Here is a 20,379-nt window from a genome sequence, read left to right on the forward strand (position 1 = left end):
TTCCACCTGGGCTGGTGGCACAGTCTCTGAACATCCCCCTTGGCCTCTGGCCTGGGCCCAGACCTCTCCAGGAAGGGCATTGTCACCCCCGTTTGTCAGGGAGCTGAGGCCCAGGGAGGGGAGGAGGATTCGGCAGGCTTTCCCAGAGGGGTAAGAACACGGAGCGGGAGGCGAGCCCTTGGCCCCAGGTCAGTCCTCCCGTCTGCCAGCTCCCCTCCTCTCCAATTCCACTCTCCACACCCCCTCTCAGTCCTCTCCCTCCTCCCTGCTTTGGCTCCCTTCCCTCCTGCTTTTATCTGCACTGAAAGGGCCAACTTTGAAACCTGCTTCTCACCTTCTTTCATCTCTCTTTGCCGGCCCCTTCCCTGGGGCTCCTCAGATGTGGAGGCAGTGAGGAGCTTGAGACTGGTCCAATTTAACACCACAAACATTTACCCAGCTCCTCCTCCGTGCCAGGCCCTGAGCCAGGCCTGGGGACACCAAGATGACTCAGCCAAGGACAGAACTGGGGTGGAGCTTCCAGACTGTGGGGTACAAAAATGGAAACGGGAGGCCAGTGAGGGGCTATGGGAGACAGAGAAGGGGTCCTTGCAGGCCATGTGTGCTGCCAGAGCCCAGCTTGCTCTAAGGGTTCCATTCGGGCAGCGCCTGCGTTCTCAGGGTCACAGGCTCAGGCAGCAACTCGGCATTGAGTTATGCCCGGCACTGTTCTGTGCAGTGAGGAAGCAGAGATGATAAAACAGGATCCCTGCCCACATGGAGTTTGCCTTCTCCTGCAGGAAGACAGACAGCAAATGGTTAAATGGAATAATTGCTGAAAGCACTATGAAGAAAATAGACAGAGTGATAGGATAAGGAGGGATTGGGACCACAGAGGGCCACTTTGAATTGTGTAGTCAGGGATGTGACACAAGAGCTGAGATCAGAATGATGGGGAGTCATCCATACAAAAATGTGAGAGAAATCATTCCAGGTACAGGGAACAGCAAGTAGAATGGCCCTGAGGCAGGAACAAGCTTGGTGCGTCCCTGGAAATGAAGACATGAAGTGGCATCCTGGGAGACTCTGCCTAGCATGGTTTGCAGGACACAATGAGTGCCTGGAAATGACAGGAAAGCAGATGGTACAGAGAGATTTTTCTGAGCCTTTGCACTGGAGATAGTAGAAGGTGCCTCATGTTACTTCATTTCCCTTTGGAGGGTATTGTACTCATTTGACAGATGAAGAAACTGAGAGTCAGAGAGGGAAAATGACTTCCCAAGGCCACCCAGCTCAAAAAGGGAAGCACCAGGGTTTGACCCATGTCTGACCACTTCCTGAATCCAGCCTTTTGCCATTTCACTCCTGCTTCTTACTCTCCTTGTGGTTACTGCGGTTCCTAAACTTGTGCAGTGCTCTCCGCTGTGCACTGGCCACAGAGATGATGGCCTCAGACATGGGCCAATGGGAAGGCTGGGCCTGTGTGAACGAATACAGTGACAGGTCCAGGTACACGTGGGCTTGGGCTGAGGCAGGGGCTTCAGGAGCTTCAAGGAGGGGTGAGTAGTTTATGCACCAGGAAGGGGAGTGACAGAGGTTTGCCCCAAGAGGCCCCTGCAGGGGGACGAAGGGGACAAGGCTTGGAATGGGGAGAGTGTGCCCCAGGTTGGAGTGATGGGGAGGGGAGGTGGCAGGGACAGAATCATGGAGCCAGGAGGTTAAGTTTGGGAGCAGGGAGACCAGCTGGACAAGCTCATGATAGGGCCAAGAGGGCACTTGGAGATAGGCTGCAAAGGACCTTGAATGCCACACGAAGAAGTGGAACTTTATCCTGTAGGCAGTGGGAAGCCTTAGAAGGCTTTAGAAGGAGGGAGAAAAGTGCTCAGATGGGCCCACCTCTCAATTAGGCAGGTTTGCAGACAGACCGACCATTTATCAGCCCAGCCATGTTCCCACCTAGCCCCATCGTGAGTTTCCTTTGAACATCAAAACCAGCTAGTCCACAGTACAGCGGAGGAAGCGAACACTTCATTTCTCCACCCAGCACTCTGCAGTGTGGTGCAGCAGAACGTGCAAGGGCTTTGGAATCAGAGGAGACCTGGGTTCAAATCCCAGCTCAGTTGTGGAGTCTTGGGCAAGTCAAGGCACCTCCTCTGAGCCTCGGTTTGCCCATCTCTAAAATAGGCATCATAATAGTATGTGCCTCATTCATAGATATCAGATGTCTACCACATACCAAGTTCTGTGCCTGGTGCTCTCAGGGCTGGAAGAAAGATTAAGTGCTTAGATATAGCAGGCCCTCAGGAAATGGTCATTACCATTTTTCTTGGTAGTCTGCACACCCGTTTTTTCCCTTTCATTCTGCAACCAGTATTAACCACATATAATTTTCCAGGCATCATGTGTGGGCTTTTCGGTATATGCCTAAAGGGAATGGGGGAAAACAGTCACAGATAGGGTGGAGTGAGCAGAAAGGAATCCCTTGGTTGGGACAGTGGAGCAGGAGGCAGGTTGCTTTGTTTTGGAAGAGGCTCCCCCACTACACCCCAACACACACACACACACACACACACACACACACACACACACACACACACAAGCAGCTTGGGTGGCAGCTACATCATTCAGTCGGCTGCATGTATGTTCATGCGCCCACACACAGGCACACCAGAAAGCCTGTATGTGCATAAGCCTGCAGCCTTCTCTATTTATTATGCCTGCATGCATTATATATGCACATGTTTATGTAGAGGAAAACCACATGTGCACCCCCAGCCAGGAAGCAGCACCCTCCCCATTTTCTCCACCCTAACCTTGACAACAGCAGCATTTTGTGCTGTTGCTAACACATGGAAATGCCAGCAGGTGTACCTGGCTGGCTCCTTAAGAGGATACTCTTAGACGTCTGGCTCTGAACAGACATGGGAGCTTGGCTCTGCCACTAACTAGCCCTGTGTGACCCAGGGCAAGATACCTGGCTGCTTCTCTGAGCCTCAGTTTCCTCCTCTGTAAAATGAGAGTGATGACAGTATCTGAAAGGATTCAAAGAGCTCATGACACAAAGTCTTGCTCAACAAATAAAAGCTAATCTGTACACCAAGAACCATCTTAAGTGATTTATTGGTAGTCACTTGTCCAAACCTCACAACCAGCCTGTGAGGTAGGTATTACTATCCCCTTTTTTTTTTGAAACGGAGTCTCGCACTATCACCCGCGCCGGAGTGCAGTGGCGCGATCTTGGCTCACTGCAATCTCCGCCTCCCGGGTTCACGTGGTTCTCCTGCCTCAGTCTCATGAGTAGCTGGGATTACAGGCGTGTGCCACCACACCCAGCTAATTTTTTGTATTTTTAGTAGAGACAGGGTTTCAATATGTTGGCCAGGCTGGCCTCAAACTCCTGACCTCGTGATCCTCCCGCCTCAGCCTCCCAAAATGCTGGGATTACAGGTGTGAGCCACCATGCCCGGCCTACTATCTCCATTTTTAAGAGGAGGAAACTGAAGAACAGAGAGATTAGGTGACTTGTCCAAGGTCACACAGCTAGGTTTCAAACCTAGGCAGATGGGCATCAGATCTGCACCCCTAGGCACCATTCCCAGGCCTCCCTTGCACATGTGGGTGTACACACACATGAGCTGCCACGAACTCATATTCTCTCCCTGTTCCTCCAGCCTCACCTGTTCTAGTTCCCCTTGCTGCCCTTCAGGTTGTTGTCACCAAATGAGAAGTAGGACTGCAAAATTTAAGCAGAACCTTCTAGACCCACAGCTGCCTCCTGTCCTTCTCAGACTACTGTGTCCCTACATGATACCTCCCTGCCCCCAGGTATGCAAGCCACACACTGGGTTGGGAGGACTCCTGTGTATTCCCCACCAGACATCTCTGAATAATAATTAGAGTGACAATAGTTCCCATTCATGGAGTAATTTTCTGGAACTCAGCTAGGCACCTTACATGCGTTTCATTCTCCTGACAACTTACAAAGTAGGATTATCATCTCTATTTTGCTAGGAATTAAAGATAGAATTGACTTGCCTGGGGGCAACGCAGACCTGGATCCAGATCCAGGGCTGAGCTGCTGCCTCTTGAGCTGCTGCTCAAATATAATGCACAATCTCACACACACAGGAACACCACTCACATATTGACACACACTGTCCAGCCACAACACAGACCAAACACACAACCCACGCGAGCACTACACGTGAGCTGCACAAGCTTCGCCCCCACCCCACCCCTCCACCCCTACATTTGCCAGGCCACAGTCCCTGCCACACACTGCTTCCTCCCACCCCTCACTGCTTCCCTCCCTCCCACTCACTCTCTAGCTCCCTGAGCTGGAACAAAAACACCTGGGCCCAGCCAGCCGCACTGACCCCCAGCCCCAAGTCTTTAGCTGGTTAATGGCGGGTGCCCGCTGCCCCCGCCCTATGGCCTTGGGAACAGCTGCCTCCACTTAGATTCCAGCCCCTCCCTTCCCCTCGAGGAAAGAACAAAAGAGAAAATAGGGAAAAGGAGAAGGAGGAAGAGGAGGAGGAGAAGCAGCAGCAGCATCGAGGGAGGAGAGAGGAGACAGCTGTGAGCCAAGAAGGGAGGAGAAACAACAAGAAGGCAGTTGGCATTCTCCCATCAACCCGGCCTCTCGCCCAGCCCTGACGAGGGATCAGGAGCCGAGGCCGTGTCATGTCTCTGGTCCTCTCCCGGCCTCTATCCTCCCACCTGTGTCTCCAAGGTTCCTTCCAGCTGAGCTGATGCTCAAGAGCCTCCTTCAGCCTCCTTTGGACTCAGATATCTGACAGGGCCAGGCTGGGGCAAAGGGGACCTGAAGCTTCATGCATCGAGGCTTTGGCTGGTTCAACTTTGGATGGACTGTCAGTCAGGCTAAAAAAAACTGGGGGAGGGAATCCCCGATCTGGTTTCAACTTGCAGTTCTGTGACAGAGTCGCTGTGTACCCTTGAGCAGGGCATCGGCATCACTAGCTCATGTCACCTTTGTATAAATAAGAAACAGGCCCCCCTTTGATACTTCCTGGTCTAGGACACGTGGCTGGGCAAGCAGAAGGCTCGCTGGAATTCACCCCTGCTTCCCCACTTCGGCCTGGTATCTTTGTGCATGACACAACCTGCACAACCATACTTGGCAGCTCTAAGCTTGGCAAGTTTCCTCTCTGGACCTCAGTGTCTTCATCTGTAAAATGGAGACCACATCAGCCTCATAAGATGCCTGGCAGAAACCTCTTCTATCTCACTTGCCACTTTATCCCCCGAGTCTAGCACAGACCAGCACAGAGAAGGCACTCAATTAGTGTTTAGGGCATAAACGAATGAATGGAGGGATGGTCGGGGGAGAAGCAGGCTCCAAACTGTTAAGTGCATGCTAGGGAGGAATTATAATCATGGGTCTGAACCTCCCCACGTACTTTCACCCAGGCCAACGGGACTCAAGGTGACCAGGGGCAAGAAGAATATGGGTTTAGCAGCTTAGGAACAGGATCGAGCATTAAATTGGGGATTCGGGGGATTGGCTTATAATGCCCACTACACCCATAGGTACAGCCCTTTACAGTTTGCCATAGGCATTCACCTCCAGGACAGTAAACATGAAAAGCATAAGGGCTGTCCTGTATGCCCCACCCCTCCTCTAACACCACAATGTGAGGTGAGTAGGAGTCATCCCCTTTTTCAGGTGAGTAAACAGAAGCCAAAGAGTGACTTGCCCAAGGTCATACAGATAGAATCAGTGGCAGAGGATTCAAACCCAGCTCTGACTGCTTTCAGAGCCACGAAATTCCACTGGGTGTCAAGAGCCCCATTTCAGAGATGGGGTAGTTGAGGCCCAGAGAGGTTTGGCAGTGCAGCCAAGGCCTCACTGAGGGGTCATCTCAGGGCTCTGGGCCCGCAGCAGGCAATGCTTCTGGGGTCCTCCCCTCCCCACTCTGGGAGACTACAAAAAATCCCCTTTCCTCCTGCCTGTGGGAGGGGCCGTGTGGCTGCGCAGGGCCCCCTCCTTACCAGGCTGCTTTGTCCTGGCGCACAATGAGCTCTCGCTTGGCGTTCGAGGCCTTTGTCCCCGCGCAGCCTCGCGGCGCCCCCATCAGCGTTATCAGCATGGGGAAGCGGCGGCCGGAGCTGGCGGGGCCTCTTTGGGCCGCTGCTGCCCGAGACATGTGTTGGACACGGGCCTTTAAGGCCTGGAGCCGCCACACAAAGGCCCGGGAAGAAGGCGGAACAAAGGGCTTTTTCACGCGGCAACTGAAAATCTGCAGATTAGCTCGCGCGTGCTGCGCAGGCGAGAGGAGCCGGCGGCCGTGTCCCCAAGCCCCCTCCCACGGCACTCGCCCAGCGCGTGTCCACGCCGCGGCCTCCCGAGAAGCCTCCTGATGCCACAACCGACCCCCTCTCCCCTGCTCAAAATTCCCCGTTGGCTCCTCAGTACATGACAACTGCGTGCTGTACCGGTGTGTTCTGGTGCCGAACTCTTCCGGCTTCCCGGTTCGAGCCATTTTGCAGTGTTTGCCATTTCTGGGATAACGCTCAGCCGCAGCGCCTTTGCACCTTCTGTTTCCCCTGCCCAGAATGCCACCCCCACTCTCGGTCTCTGCCTTCAAGCTCAATTCTAGGGGCACCTCTTAGGGAAAGATAAGAATTGGCCGGGTGCAGTGGTTCACGCCTGTAACCCAACACTTTGGGAGGCCGAGGCGAGCGGATCACTTGACCTCAGGAGTTCGAGACCAGCGTGGGCAACATAGCGAAACCCTGTCTCTGAACAAAAAAAAAGAAAAAAATTAGCCATGCGTGGTGGCATGCATCTGCAGCCCCAGCTACTCGGGAGGCTCAGTGAGTCAGGAGGATAGCTTGAGCCCAGGAGATCGAGGCCGCAGTGAGCCGGGATGGCGCCATTGCACTCCAGCTTGGGTAACAGAGTGAGACCCTGGCTAAAGAAAGAAAGAAAAAGGGCCGGGCGCAGTGGCTCACGCCTGTAATCCCAGCGCCTTGGGAGGCCGAGGCGGGCAGATCACGAGGTCAGGAGATCGAGACCATCCTGGCTAACACAGTGAAACCCCGTCTCTACTAAAAATACAAAAAGTTAGCTGGGCGAGGTGGCGGGCGCCTATAGTCCCAGCTTCTCGGGAGGCTGAGGCAGAATGGCGTGAACCCGGGAGTCGGAGCTTGCAGTGAGCTGAGGTCGCACCACTGCACTCCGGCCTGGGTGACAGAGCGAGACTCCGTCTAAAATAAAATAAGAAAAGAGAGGAAAGAGAGAGAGAGAGAGAAAAAGAAAGAAAGAAAGAAAAAGAAAGAAAGAAAGAAAAAGAAAGAAAGAAAGAAAGAAAGAAAGAAAGAAAGAAAGAAAGAAAGAGAATCAGTGAGTCTGTGCCAGGCACTTTGCCAGCTTCCAGCCCTCACGACAACTGTGGGTACAATTAGCTCCATTCCAATTGAAGAAACTGAGGCTCAGAAAGGTTGAGGGCTGCCCATGGTCACAGCAGTTCACCGTGCAACTAAGATGCAAACCCAGTTGCTTCCCGCTCCTCCTCGGTCGCAAGGGGCTTCTCTGCACCTGTGTGTGTCCCAGGCAGGCGCTCCCTCTCTTGGAGTTGGGTGTGGGGACAAGGGCATGGGCTCCATTTGGCACTGGGGCACCTTCAATCAGCCCCGCCCTGCCCCTCGCAGGTACGCCATTGACCGCGAATCAGATTTGGACCAGATCTTCGATATCGATGCGGATACAGGCGCCATCGTGACTGGCAAGGGGCTGGACCGCGAGACAGCCGGCTGGCACAACATCACGGTGCTGGCCATGGAGGCGGGTGAGCTGGGCGTCGCGCCCCCTCCAAGGGCAAATATGGGGCCGAGGAGCAAAAGCTGAGGGGAGGGGCCAAGGGCTGGGGGCAGAGCCGAGGCGGCACTGTCAGTCAAAGCCCACGGGGGAGGGGCCAAAGGTTGGGGGCGGGGCAAAGAAACTAGACAAAGATCTCACAGGGGTGAAGGTGAGGGCAAAAGCTGATGGGTGAGAGCAAAGATCCAGCGGGGTTCCAAGTCAAGCGGATAGGGTTAGTCTCAAGCTAGGCTTTCTTCTCTCATCATTTATTGAGCACCTGCTACATGCCAAGCCCTGTTTTAGGGGCTGGGGATCCAGCCTTGAACAAGACAGAAAAGGTCCTGTCCTCATAGAGAGAACGAGACTATCAACAAACAGACAGAAAGCACGGACATACTATGTCAAGTGTTGCTAAGTGCTAAGAAGAAACAAGGAAAGAAGGAGGCTGGGAAATGGAACTGGGAGGAGGAGGGGCATTGCTTCTCTTAGGGGAACATCTAAGAGATGAGGAAAAGACATTTCAACAAAGACCTCAAAAGGTGGGAAAGTCATGCTGACATCTGGAGGAAGAACATTCCAAGCAGGGGGAACAGCCAGTGCAAAGGCCCTGCGGTGTAATTTGCCAAGCATGTTGGAGGAACAGCAAAGAGGCCAGTGTGGTTGATGAGGGGCAGCATGGTCAGCCAGAGTCACTGGAGGGTCTTTGGACTTTACTCCAAATGAATTTGGAGTCATTGGAGGCGTTTGGAGAGAGGAGGGATGTTCTCAGTCAGGGTACCTCTGGCAGCTGCATTGAGAAGAGCCTGGAGCCTGAGGGGAAAACGGGGGCTTAGCTAGAAGCCGAAAGCAATAGTGCTTAGGAGATAGCACCATGGCCTGGCCCAGGGCAGTAGCTACAGAAGAGGTGAGAAGGAGGGGAGAAGTGGCTGGCTTTGGGATACGGGCTGAAGATAGAGCCAGTGGGACCTGCTCATGGGCTGATGTCCTGGGGAGAGATGGAGACGTGTCAAGGATGACTTCAGGGTGCTTGCCCTGAGTTTCTGGAAGAGTACGTGTACGTGTGTGTGTGCGCGTGTGTGTGTCTGTCTGTCTGTTTGGTGCAGCTAGGGAGAAACGTGAGTTGGGAGAGAAAGAAAAAGAACCCTGAGACATGGCATCCAGGTAAGTAAGGCTGTGGAGGTGAGGAGCTGAGAGCACCGGGAGAGGGGCCAGGGGAAGTGCCTTCAGGCTTCCTCCATGCCCAGCGCAACACTGCCACTGCCGTGGCCTCCACCTGATCTCCCAGCTTCTCTACCCTGTCAGCCCTCAAGGTCTCAGGCATCAACAGAGTCACCAGTAAGCAATCATGACAACAGAAATATGGTTGAGTCTCTGAGCTGCAGGTGGGTAGGCAACATTCAAACTTGCCTCTGCCCATCAGGACCCCAGGCCTCTCTGCCCCAGGCCTCTCCTGCCCCAAGCTCCTCCTGCCAGCCCTCTTCCTCCTCCCCTAGCTGCCATCCCCCCATTTCCCAGGCCCCACTGGCCCATTCTGGGGCCGAGGAAGTCCCTAGGCTGAAGTTCCCTTCGTCTCTTTCAACTGCAGTTTAAAAGGAAATACAAAGCTGGCTCAGACCTCAGTGCCTGCTGCTCTGGAGCCTTTGAATCCACTCCTCCACGGCATGAAAGGGAGATAACAAAGGTGGCTGGAGAGGAAGTGGCGGCTGGACTTGGGGGAAGAGAGCTCCCCCTCCTTGCCTCCTCAAAGCTGCTCCCTGGGTAGCAACTGAGGCTCTGGGCTGCAGACGGAGCCAGGGAGGACTGGCCTGGATGCTGGGCAGGGATGCCTCCTCTCCCTACCCACAGATACACGCCCCCTCACCTCCTGCCACCAGCCTATCACCAGCCCAATGTCCCACCACCAGCAATAGTCTCCTCTTGGGTTAAGCATTGTGTTTCTACCCAGTGGGTCTCTTTCAGAAAGCAGCTAGAATAGCATACAAAGCCTGTAAGGCTGCCATTTCACAGGAGAATCAGGGGAGGGGTACTTCTCCACAAACATTTTACAATTTTTACTATATATATATATATATAAAACCTGGCCTAGATGCTTTCTAGCACATACTTTATTGAATTATGATCTGTAGCATGATTAGCACCCATTTTCCTGATGGGAAAATTGAGGCTTGGAGAGTTAGGAAACTTGCTTGCCGAAGATGTGCACTGGCAAAGCTGGGATTTGGACCAGGAGTGCTTGGTTCCCACAGCATTGCTGCATGGCCTCCCTTTTCTGGGCACTATCCCCTCTCTGAGCCCCCCCCTTCCCATCCATCAACCCCAGTAACTGACCGTGGGGAAGGAGATGTATCTCTGAAAAGAGAAGACGAGCCACTGGGCTTGAGACTCCCCTTCTCTGAGCTGCAATCCCCAGCCCCTGCCCACTCCTCACCCAGGATATTAATTAATGGGAAAAGGAATTGTTTTGCTTCAGAGAGCTGGTGGGAGGATCAAACAGCATAGCTCATGGGAAGAACTTAGCCTAGTGGTTGGTGCTTAGTAAGTGCTCAGTTGATGGTATCTGTCAGTCTTGACTCTGTTCCAGGCCCTTTGTTGTGATGAGCTCATGAAATCTTCACCCCTAAGGGGTGTCCATTCTACTGCCATCTTCACTATGGGGATGAGGAAACTGACTCAGCAAGGCGAAGTCATTTGTCCAGATTCCCAACCCCAGCCTGCCTGACTCCAGAGCTCAGCTCTCCTCAGCTGCCCCTCCAGTCCTGTTTCCCTGGTGCTGGCACAAAATCAAGAGCTCTCACAGGTCAGGCACAGTGGCTAACGCCTGTAATCCCAGTACTTTGGGAGGCCAAGGGGGTCGGATCACTTGAGTTCAAGAGTTCGAGACCAGCCTGGCCAGCATGGCGAAACCCCATGTCTACTAAAAATACAAAAATTAACTGGGCATGGTGGCGCGCGCCTATAATCCCAGCTACTGGGGAGGCTGAGGCACTAGAATCACTTGAACCCAAAGGCAGAGGTTGCAGTGAGCTGAGATCATGCCCCTGCGCTCCAGCCTGGGCAACAGAGCAAGACTCTGTCTCAAAAAAAAAAAAAAAAAAAACTATCACAAATAACTGACCCACTCTTCCTTTTCACCATCTCCATGAGATGAGAACAAACTTATTACCCCCATTTTACAGATGAGGAAACAGAGGCTCAGGGAAGAACAGGGATGGCCCCAAGATCACGAGCAAGTCCAGGCAGGGGCAGGCTCAACCCAAGATCTCCCGCCTCCCAGGAGCCAGCCAGAGCCCCAGGTTCATGGCCATCGGGTCTGCCCACCCAGCCCCATGCCCTCCTGCCAAAGCGTCCATTTGGCTTCCTCAAAAACAGAAGAGAAACTCAGAGGGTCACGACGGCCCCACCTGCTCCCAGTCATAACAAACATGAGGTGACAAGAATCAGAGGGGAAATATTTATACACAGCGGCGGCGCTTGGTGAGCACCTCGGAGAATGTTGCACTCAGCCGGGAGCCGCCGCCTGTCATACTGGATTACCTCAAAGACTCCCGAGGCACTTAGTATGCCGGCTCCCCTCTCCCCGAACTTCTGAGTCATCCATTCTGCCCATGCAGACGCTCCTTCCACTGACATTATCTTTAACGTTTTGTAATCATGAAATATTAATGACCGATATTGAATTTAAAGTACAATTTGTGTCTGAATCCTTCGGTGGAAAGGGCAGTTGTAAAGGGACAGTCTTCAAAGAGACTGGCTGGGGGGATCTAGGGGAGACTTGGAAAGCCAACACTGGGAGGGGGCAGTACCAAGGGGGGTACCCAGTCACCCTCTCAGGAGTCATCCAGTCCTAAGCTGATCTGGAGGAGTAATAGCTAGATGTCCAGGACAGCAAAGGGTTAACCAGACTCGCCAGAAGCTTCCCCATCTGGGTCACCCCCGGCCAAGTCACGTCTCACAGAACCCTGCTTTTCCCTTCATGCCACAGAGCACGTGTTATGGTTTTTAGATGCATCTGTGTGAGTATTCAGTGAAGATCGCTCTTCCTCAGGAAACGGTACCTTCCATGAGGGCAGGGCCCAGTCTGTACCTGCAGCACTCACACAGGCCAGGCACACAGTAGGCATGTGTGTTTACTGAAAGGATGAATGAACGGGCTTGCGTGCTGGAAGTTGGAAAAACAGGAATGCATGATGGAGAAGAAATGCTTCTAGTCGCATGGCTCCCAGTTGCGTGGGCCTGGACATGCCACTCCCCGTCTTGTTACCTTGGTTTTCTCATCTATAAAATGGTGATAATCATACTTACTTTATTGGATGACTGTGACAATGGTAACTATTAATAATAGCAGCTTCCAGCTGGGCACAGTGATTCACACCTGTAATCCTAGCACTTTGGGAGGCCAAGGCGGGCGGATCACCTGAGGTCAGGAGTTCAAGACCAGCCTGGCCAACATGGTGAAACCCCATCTCTACTAAAAGTACAAAAATTAGCCGGGTGTGGTGGTGGGCACCTGTAATTCCAACTACGTGGGAGCCTGAGGCAGGATAATTGCTTGAACCTGGGAGGTGGAGATTGCAGTGGGCCGAGATTACGCCACTGCACTCCAGCCTAGGAGACAGACCGAGACTCTATCTCAAAAAATAGTTAGTAATAGCAGCTTCTATTTACTTAAAGCTTACAATATGCCAGGCATTGTGCTGAGTGCTTTCTGTAAAACATAAATCCCCCAAGGATTAGAAATAATGTGCCTCAAGTGCTTAGCACAGGTTCCTACTGTGTGCCTGACACATAGTAGGTGCTCTATTAAGTCAGAGAGAGAATCTGAGAGGAGAGGGAATGTCAGAGATCATGGGCTCCAGCCCTGTACCCATCCTGTTTTGTACCTGAGGAGACGGAGGCCAAGAAAGGGAGTCCTCCCATGAGGCTTTCTGACTCCCAGTCTGTGCCTCTCAGAAGGACCATAGAGGAGGCCTAAGGAGGCTGGAGGAAGGGGCAGGGATGGGGAGTGAAGGTCGCAGTGGGGTCTGAGCAGCAGAAAGTGCTCAGTTTCTCCTGCAGGGACCCCCCCCCACACCCACAAGCCATGTACCCGCAGCCAGTGTTTTCTGGGGCCTCTTATCACCCACCCCAGCCTGGACTGGGCTCTGGGACCCGGTGATGAACAAGGCTTGGCCACTGACCCGAGAGTTCACAGGTGGGTGGGGAGAGACCCACTGACAGTCAGTGACAATACAGAGTGAAAGTCATGGGGTCATGGCGATTCCTGAGGAGCAGGGAGAGACTGGCCCGCCCAGCGAGGGCCAGAAAACCCTTCTCAGAGGAGGGGACATCTATTTTTTGTTCTCTTGTGTGTGTGTGTGTGTGTGTGTGTGTGTGTGTGTGTGTGTGTGTGTGTGTGTGGTTTTTGTTTGGTTTTGGTAGAGAGGAGACTCCCACTATGTTACCCAGGCTTGTGTCCAACTCCTGGGCTCAAGCAATCCTCCCACCTTGCCCTCCCAAAGCACTGGGATTACAGGCATGAGCATTAGCACCTGGCCGAGAGGACGCCTGAGTTGGGTTTCAAAGGCCAAGGAAGTTTTTCCATGGGCAGAAAGGGGATTCAGGTGCTCCCAGCAGAAAGCCCCCTGTGTGCAAAGGCCTGGGAGCTTGGATGTCCGAGGCCCATTTTGAAAACAGAGAGGCTGGGTGTGGCCAGTCTCTGGGGCTGGAGGGTGTCCGGAGCAGGTGATGCAAGGCGTGAGTGAAGAAGCTCACTGGGCCTGTACAGAAAGGGCCTTGGTGTCTCATGAGGAACCAGACATCTCCTGGAGGTGACAGGGAGCCAGCGCAGGTCTTTGAGCAGAAGAGTGGCATGATCAGATGTTTAGTCCCCAATGTTCCCTCGGGTTTGTGGGAAGGGTGGCTTGGAGGGGGCAAACGTGGAGTCAGGGGAACATATGGGAAGCTGTCAGGCTCAGCTTTGGGCTGGAGGGTCCAGGGCAGGACCAGGGCAGGTGGTTGGGAGCTCCAGGGAGGCTGCCTGGGGAAAGAGACATGTCACAGCTCGACATGGAAGGGGCTGCTTCAAGAGGCAGTGAGCTCCCTGTCACTAGAGGTATGCAAATCAGGCCTGGGCTCCCCTTGGACTGGATGACTCCTGGGATCCTGTACCACCTTGAATACCTAACAGACCTCAACAGGAACAAAGATTTTGTGATATCCATGGAGTAGGACAGCCTAGAACATTAGGGACCAGCTCAGCTCCTGGGGAAGGAAAGTTCCCCCATCTCCCCTTTGAGTTTCAGGGATGTTATGATTTCAGGGTCCCTGCTTCACCCAGAAGTCCTCCCCCACCCTTTCCTTGGAGGAACAAACTTCCCCCCAATAAGGTCAAAGCTTCCAGTCTCAATGTGGAAAACAAATAGATCATCAAAGTCCCTCCAAGGGACAGAGAAGGGCACCTGAGCCTCCTGCTCCCATTGTGGGGGCGTGGGGACAGGGCAGGGAGTGCAAGGAGTTCGCTGCTGGCTGCCCTGACACCCACTTCCCTGGAGCACCCCCATCTTCTCGCCCCGCACGCCTCACTGTCCTGCCTGCTTGTCTTGGCGGGTTTGTAATTGGGATGATAAATCTTCCTGCCCAGCTGGCCAGCTCTAATCAGAGCCTGGTGTTTGGATGCAATTTAACTCCCTCAGGGAGGAGGGAGGGGCTGGAGGGCCAGTGGAGAAGAGGGTCCAAGCTCTGCTCAGTCCCCAACACTGCAAGCGAGAGGGAAGGCGCTTTCTTTGAGCTGATCTCTCTCCTCTCTCTCTCCCCCTCCCACCCCACCCCCCACTCTCCTTCCCACTCCCACTCCCACTCTTGCAGCTTCACTTCTCTGTTTCTGTCTAGGCTTCTGTCTTTCTCTGTGACAGCCAAGGAGAGCCACAGAATCCAACTCCATTTGTTTTATTGATGAGAAAACCTTGGTCAAGAGACAGAGAAAGGGAGAGGCAGGAAGAGGGTCCCAGCACTAGACTGCTTCTGAAATGGAGGGGACGCAACCCCTGATACGACAGAGTCAGTTCATCCAAGAAGGTCTCAGTTTCTCCCCTGCACCTCCCCAGCATCCCTCCTGGAGCATGGCCATGGTCAGAGATGCCACAGACAGTGGAATCCATTCCTCTGACACACCTTTATTAAGCACCTACTATGTAGCATACACACAGTTACTGGGGATACAGCAGTAAAGAAAATATACACAAATTCTGCTTACATTCTAGGGGAGAAGAGAGAGGATGAGAAAGTTCAATAAAAACAGAGGGTGCTGGGTAAATGCTACAAAGAGGAATAAGGCAGGGAAGTGGTGTTTGGTAGGATGGCAAAGGGCGCATGGAAATAAGGTCTTTAGGGGAGGCCTCTCCGAGAAGAAATCTGGGCCAAGACCTGAAGGAGGTAAAGGAGCAAACTCGGAGCAGAGTGGAAGAGGGAGGGTGGAGTAGTGACGAGGCTGGAGAGGCCACAGCAGGATGCTCATGGGGGACCCTATGGGCATGGCGGACTTGGGCTTATCCTTGGATCGCCCAGAACCTAGAGCAATCAAGGAGAGCTTCCTGGAGGAAGCAGGGAAATTTGTTCAGGGCCTTGAAGGCAAGATGCATTCTGACAGCTAAAGACAAAAAAGGCAACACCATGTGGTGGTTAAAAACTCCCCTTTAAAACCAGACCCAGTTTCAAGTACCAGCTCCTATGAGACCTTGGGCAAGTCATCTCACCCCTCTGAGCCCGTTTCCTCATCAGTAAAACAGCAACAGTCCCAGTCCCTGCCTCCCACTGTGGTTGACAGGACGAAATGGGGCAGTCCAGACCCTGGTCTTGGCACGTGCTTAATATGTGTTTGTTGCCATTCTTCCAGGGAGGAGCACATTCATAGGAGTGCCCTAACAGGGGCACCAGGCCAGGCCCCGTCTCCTTTGCCCTTCCCATTGGCCCCCAGCCCCATTCCCACGCCCACTCAGGTTGGTCCAGATGTCAAATGAGGAATTCTAGTAGGGGCTGGGATCCTGCTTGGAAGAGATCCACATCCTCCCCTCCCACCCCAGGGCCTTTGCATGTGCTGATCCCACTGCCTAAGACAATCTTTCCTTTCCCTTGCCCCTCATGCAATTACTTCCCAGTCAGGACTCGCCAGGACTCAACAGAAATATCATGTTTTTCCGGGAAAAACATCCTGCATCCCACCAGGCAAGATCCCTGCTCCAAGCTCTCGCAGCTCCTGAGCTTCTTCCCTCAGCCCTTATCACAGTCTGGAGTAATGTCTGTCCCTGCCACTAGACCGAGACCGTGCTGTCTTGTTCATGCTGTGTCCTTGGTACAAAGGAGATGCTTGATCCACAACTGTCAGCAAAAACCACAGGTTTCAGTTCCAGATTGTCCAGTCCAATCCCCCATCCATTATACAGAAGAAACTCTGAGGCCCAGCGAAGGTGAGAGACCTGCCCCACTGCACAGCAGTTCTCCTGCTCTGAGTTTGGTCTCTCCCCGAGGCACCCTGAGCTGCCCAGCCTCCGCAGGTCCCTCAGACCCCCGGGGCTTCACCTGCCACCTCCCCGGATTAATGGTGAGGCAGCTCAAGGAGGAAGCACCGGGCCAAAGCACGTTTAATTTTAATTTAGGAATCGGTTAAGGCTGCAGGCCTGCTCAGCCCCGGGCTGTCAATCAGCCTTCCTCAAGGCTGCATCAATTAGTTTAAAAATATTGAATGTAATTTTGCCTGACACAACATATTGCAGCTACTGCAAAATATAATTTATTTTAGAAGAAGAAATAATTAAACTAATTTGCATGTCAGTCAGCTGAACTGAAAAGCCAAGAGGGGAGGGCTGTGGGGGACCCAGTCCTTGGAGGGGACACCTGCCACTGGCCATTGGGTGAGATGCACTTGGGCCTGGGTGTAAGCTGTAGCTGCCGCTGAATGGACAAATGCCCAGGCAGCAGGAGGGACCCTGATATTGTATCAGGACCAAGCACTGAACTTGGAGTTGGGAGGCTTCGGACCCAACCCCAGGTCTGCTGCTGACTCCCCTAGGGCTGTGGGGAAAATCCTGCCCCTCCATGGACCTCTGTTTCCTCATCCAGAAAGTGGGTTTAACAAGGCCTTCTTCAAGGGTTATTTCAAGGATCACATGAGGTCATAATAAGAGAGTGTTATGAATTGGAAAATCCTACACAGAGGTGAAGATTAATAAACAGATTCCTTGTTTTATCCCAGAAACATTTAAGGTGGCAAAAAATAGGATTATTTTCCATTCTTACAAATGATTCTAATTGTGATAGGAGGGGTTTGGAGGAAGGCAGTCAGGCTGGATTCCCCCACCTCCCAGTCACCGTAGGGTAGTGGTTTGCAAACCTTGCTACAGGCTGATCCTCTGAAGCTGTTAAAATAAATAAATAAATAAATGACCAAGCCTTGGCCATCGGTGTTTTCTAAAGGCTTCCCAGGTGATTGTAATGTACAGCCGTGCTGGAGACCCACTGCCACAATGGCAATGGCAGTGGCAATGAGTGCTGACCTTGGGCAGTCCATGAGCTCTGGGATCCCAGGCCAGCTCTAAATTCAGGAATTCCTAGAAAAGAAAATGCAGCTGGCAACTTTGGCAATTTAGAGGTCACTCAGCTGCCCCGCCGCTTAGGTCTGAGACTCTAACTCATGCCAAGGGCATTAGGGCTTTCTCACAAGGTGACCTATGACATTTTAAAAGAAGAGGTAAGAGAAGCCGAGCCAAAGCAAAGGTGCTATAATGGGGGTCTCATCCGCAATGAGGATCCAGGAGGGGATCACCCACTCAGCAGTCCATCCTGCTCTACCTTCGACATGGCCCATAGGACCCTGTCTCTCCCTCCAGCCCATATACCCCCACCACCCTCCACTGCAGGGGGAAAGTGCCCTGGCCGCCCCCTCTACTCTCCCCTGCCTCTGCTGGGAGAGAGGCGCCTGTTCCTGGCTGTGGGCCTCGCCCCCTTCTTCCCAAAAGCACCCACCGTCTGTCTGTTGAAATTCGCCGGCAACGCACTCTTAAAAATAACGGTTCACCCGGCATCCCCAGTCACGACTCCCATCTCTCACCCCGGAAAAGCCCCCTGTAATCACTGGAATGGCAGATCTGGTGAGCTTAGAAGATAATGTGCCCCTGGCTAAGGGGAACTCCAGAGAGAAGCCAGGGTCTGAGTTAATTAAGAACCCAGCCCCCTCCTTTTCCTGACTGCCCCCCGCAGGAGGTGGCTGTACCTGCCTTCTTATCTCTATTTCTCTCTTTATCAACACGTGAGCAGCTGCCATCAGCACACAGTGGATCCTGAGTTCACAGCAGGAGGCAGCCGACCAGTCCCACTCCCCGCGAAACTCATGGGGAGCCTGGATACCTGGAAGCTTTCAGGCTGCCCCTAAAAGAGCTCCCTGCCAGCCCAGCCAGAAAGCCCCATCTTCCAAGTCACTGCTTGGAAGTGAGGTGTGGTTTCCTCCTCCAGGAGATGTTCCTGAGGTCACTGGCAGGTAGAACATGTCAGTAATGAACATGTCAGTAATGAATATGTAACCAAGATAGCAGAGGATGGGGCACCAGAGAGCACTCAGAGGTCTGGGCTGGTGAGGGCTTAGAAAGCACCAACACTCAGGGCACTGCTCAGACAGGACAGGCTGGGATAAAGTATTCCACATCCTAGAATTATTTAATGTCATTGCTAATAGGACCCTGCGAGGATGTCTGTTTATTTACAAATGCTTATATAGCACTTGCTATGTGTAGTACACACAGTTTTAAATGCCCTGCAGATATTAACTCAATCTGTCTCTTCACCTACCTATTAACCCGTTTGTGCCTGATGTTGTAATTTTTTGAATTTTTGCAATCAGACCTTGGCGATGACCTAGGATATAAATAACTCTCACATGCTTAGCATTCCAATAATGGAACGCTAGGCATAAGTGGGTCAATATTGGACCCATTTTGCAGGTGAGAAAATTGAGGCACAGGGAGGTCACGTGACATGGCTCGGATTACACAGACATGTAGCCACAGAGCTGGAATCAGAACTACCCAGCATTGCTCGTAATCACTATGCTCTGTTTATTTTCCAGGTGTGGAAACTGATGTCAGAGAAGGCAGGGTCTTACCCAAGACCAAATACTGGGTCAGGGACACAGCCATGCCTGGAATTCAAGCCTCCTGCTGTCTCAGTCTTTCCAGGCTTCATTCATTCATTCATTCATTCATTCAGCAAATATTAATATGTTAGAATTTACCTGTACCATATCCCACAATGCTGGTAGCCCAGAGATAAATAAGACAGGGACCATGACCTTGAAGACATCCCAACTTGGAGGGGTGGGGACTTCATGGTTTTGCTGGCCAAGATTTTCCTCCCTGGACTTGTCTGGCCCGTTTAGGATCAGGTCTTGAGAAAGCAGAAGTCTTGGAGTTTAGTTGCCCCTGACCCACGTCTAGAAAGCGTCCCATGTTTTAGTTTCTCCTTTGCAATATGGGGATAGAAATTGTACCAAACCACAGGATTTCTGCAAGGATACTTAAAATAATGAATGTAGATGCTCCAGGTGCATGCTGTGTGCTCTGTGGTGAGGGGAGGGGTGGCAGTGGTGATGGCAGCATTGTTGGGGATCAGGGATGTGATGGTGATATTGGTGATTATGATGGGGTAATAGTAGTAATAGGTGGGCTGGTGGTGGTGGTTGTGGTGACTATGGAAGAGATGGTGGTGGTATTGGTGATGATGATGGTGAAGGTGGTATTGGTGATGGTGTTGGGGTTGGTGGTGGTGGTGAGGGTGGTAATGGTGATGGCTTTAGTATTATTTATGGTAGAGATGATGAGTGTAGTACTAGAGGATGTGGTTCATTCTAATGGTGATGGTAGTGATGGTAGTGATGGTGATGACCTGATGGTGGTGGTGGTGATGGCAGTGGTGATGGTAACAGTGTAAGAATGGGGATGGTGGTACTGATAGTTATGTTGGTAGACGCACTGATAATAATGCAAATAGTGGTATTGGTAATGGCTTAATGATGACAATGGTAATAGTAATAGCGGTGGTGATGGCAAAGGTGGCCATGGTGGAGATGGTGATGGTGGTGTTGATGCTAACAGTGGTGACGGTGTTGGTGATGGCAGTGGGTGCTACTGGTGATTGTGGTGGTGAGGGTTGTAGTGATAATGCCACTGGTGCCAAGGCTGATGGTAATGGTGGTGATGGTTACAGCGATGATTACTCAACTTATGCCCAAATGTTGCCAGTTCTGGTCCTTGTACCAGCTTGGTTAACCCACAAATCTCTCAGCATGACCCCACTGCCTACTGTTGTCCTTGTAGTAGAGAGGAGGCTATCTAGATCTCACACTTGCTGCCTCTCCCCCGCTCCTGTGCTCTCATTACAGACAATCATGCCCAGCTCTCCCGGGCATCCCTAAGGATCCGAATCCTGGATGTGAACGACAATCCCCCAGAACTGGCCACACCCTACGAGGCAGCTGTATGCGAGGATGCCAAGCCAGGCCAGGTACCCCTGAGGGGCTGGGGACTGGGGGTTGCTTCCAGGACTGGCCAGCAGCA

General features: G+C 52.6%; 1 protein-coding gene and 1 long non-coding RNA gene across 6 annotated transcripts in view; one reads left to right on the plus strand and one right to left on the minus strand.

Moving 5' to 3' along the window:
• Window positions 1–20,379, plus strand: part of LOC105496472 (cadherin 22) — a 135,815-nt gene that overhangs the window by 101,960 nt on the left and 13,476 nt on the right. For 4 of the 5 annotated variants that reach the window (XM_024797501.2, XM_071079202.1, XM_071079205.1 and 1 more), the window contains 2 exons: window positions 7,654–7,790; window positions 20,205–20,326. In XM_024797501.2, the coding sequence (XP_024653269.2) occupies window positions 7,654–7,790; window positions 20,205–20,326 (259 nt within the window). The remainder of the gene's footprint in view (window positions 1–7,653; window positions 7,791–20,204; window positions 20,327–20,379) is intronic. The other variant, XM_071079203.1, reaches the window with a different exon arrangement.
• LOC139358442 (uncharacterized) lies at window positions 575–4,838 on the minus strand. Its single transcript, XR_011613285.1, has 3 exons — window positions 4,699–4,838; window positions 2,298–2,403; window positions 575–773 (listed from the first exon to the last, which is right to left on the minus strand). It is a non-coding gene; the product is annotated as an uncharacterized lncRNA (long non-coding RNA).

The sequence above is a fragment of the Macaca nemestrina genome, chromosome 15 (assembly GCF_043159975.1).
Source record: "Macaca nemestrina isolate mMacNem1 chromosome 15, mMacNem.hap1, whole genome shotgun sequence".
NCBI lineage: Eukaryota > Metazoa > Chordata > Mammalia > Primates > Cercopithecidae > Macaca > Macaca nemestrina.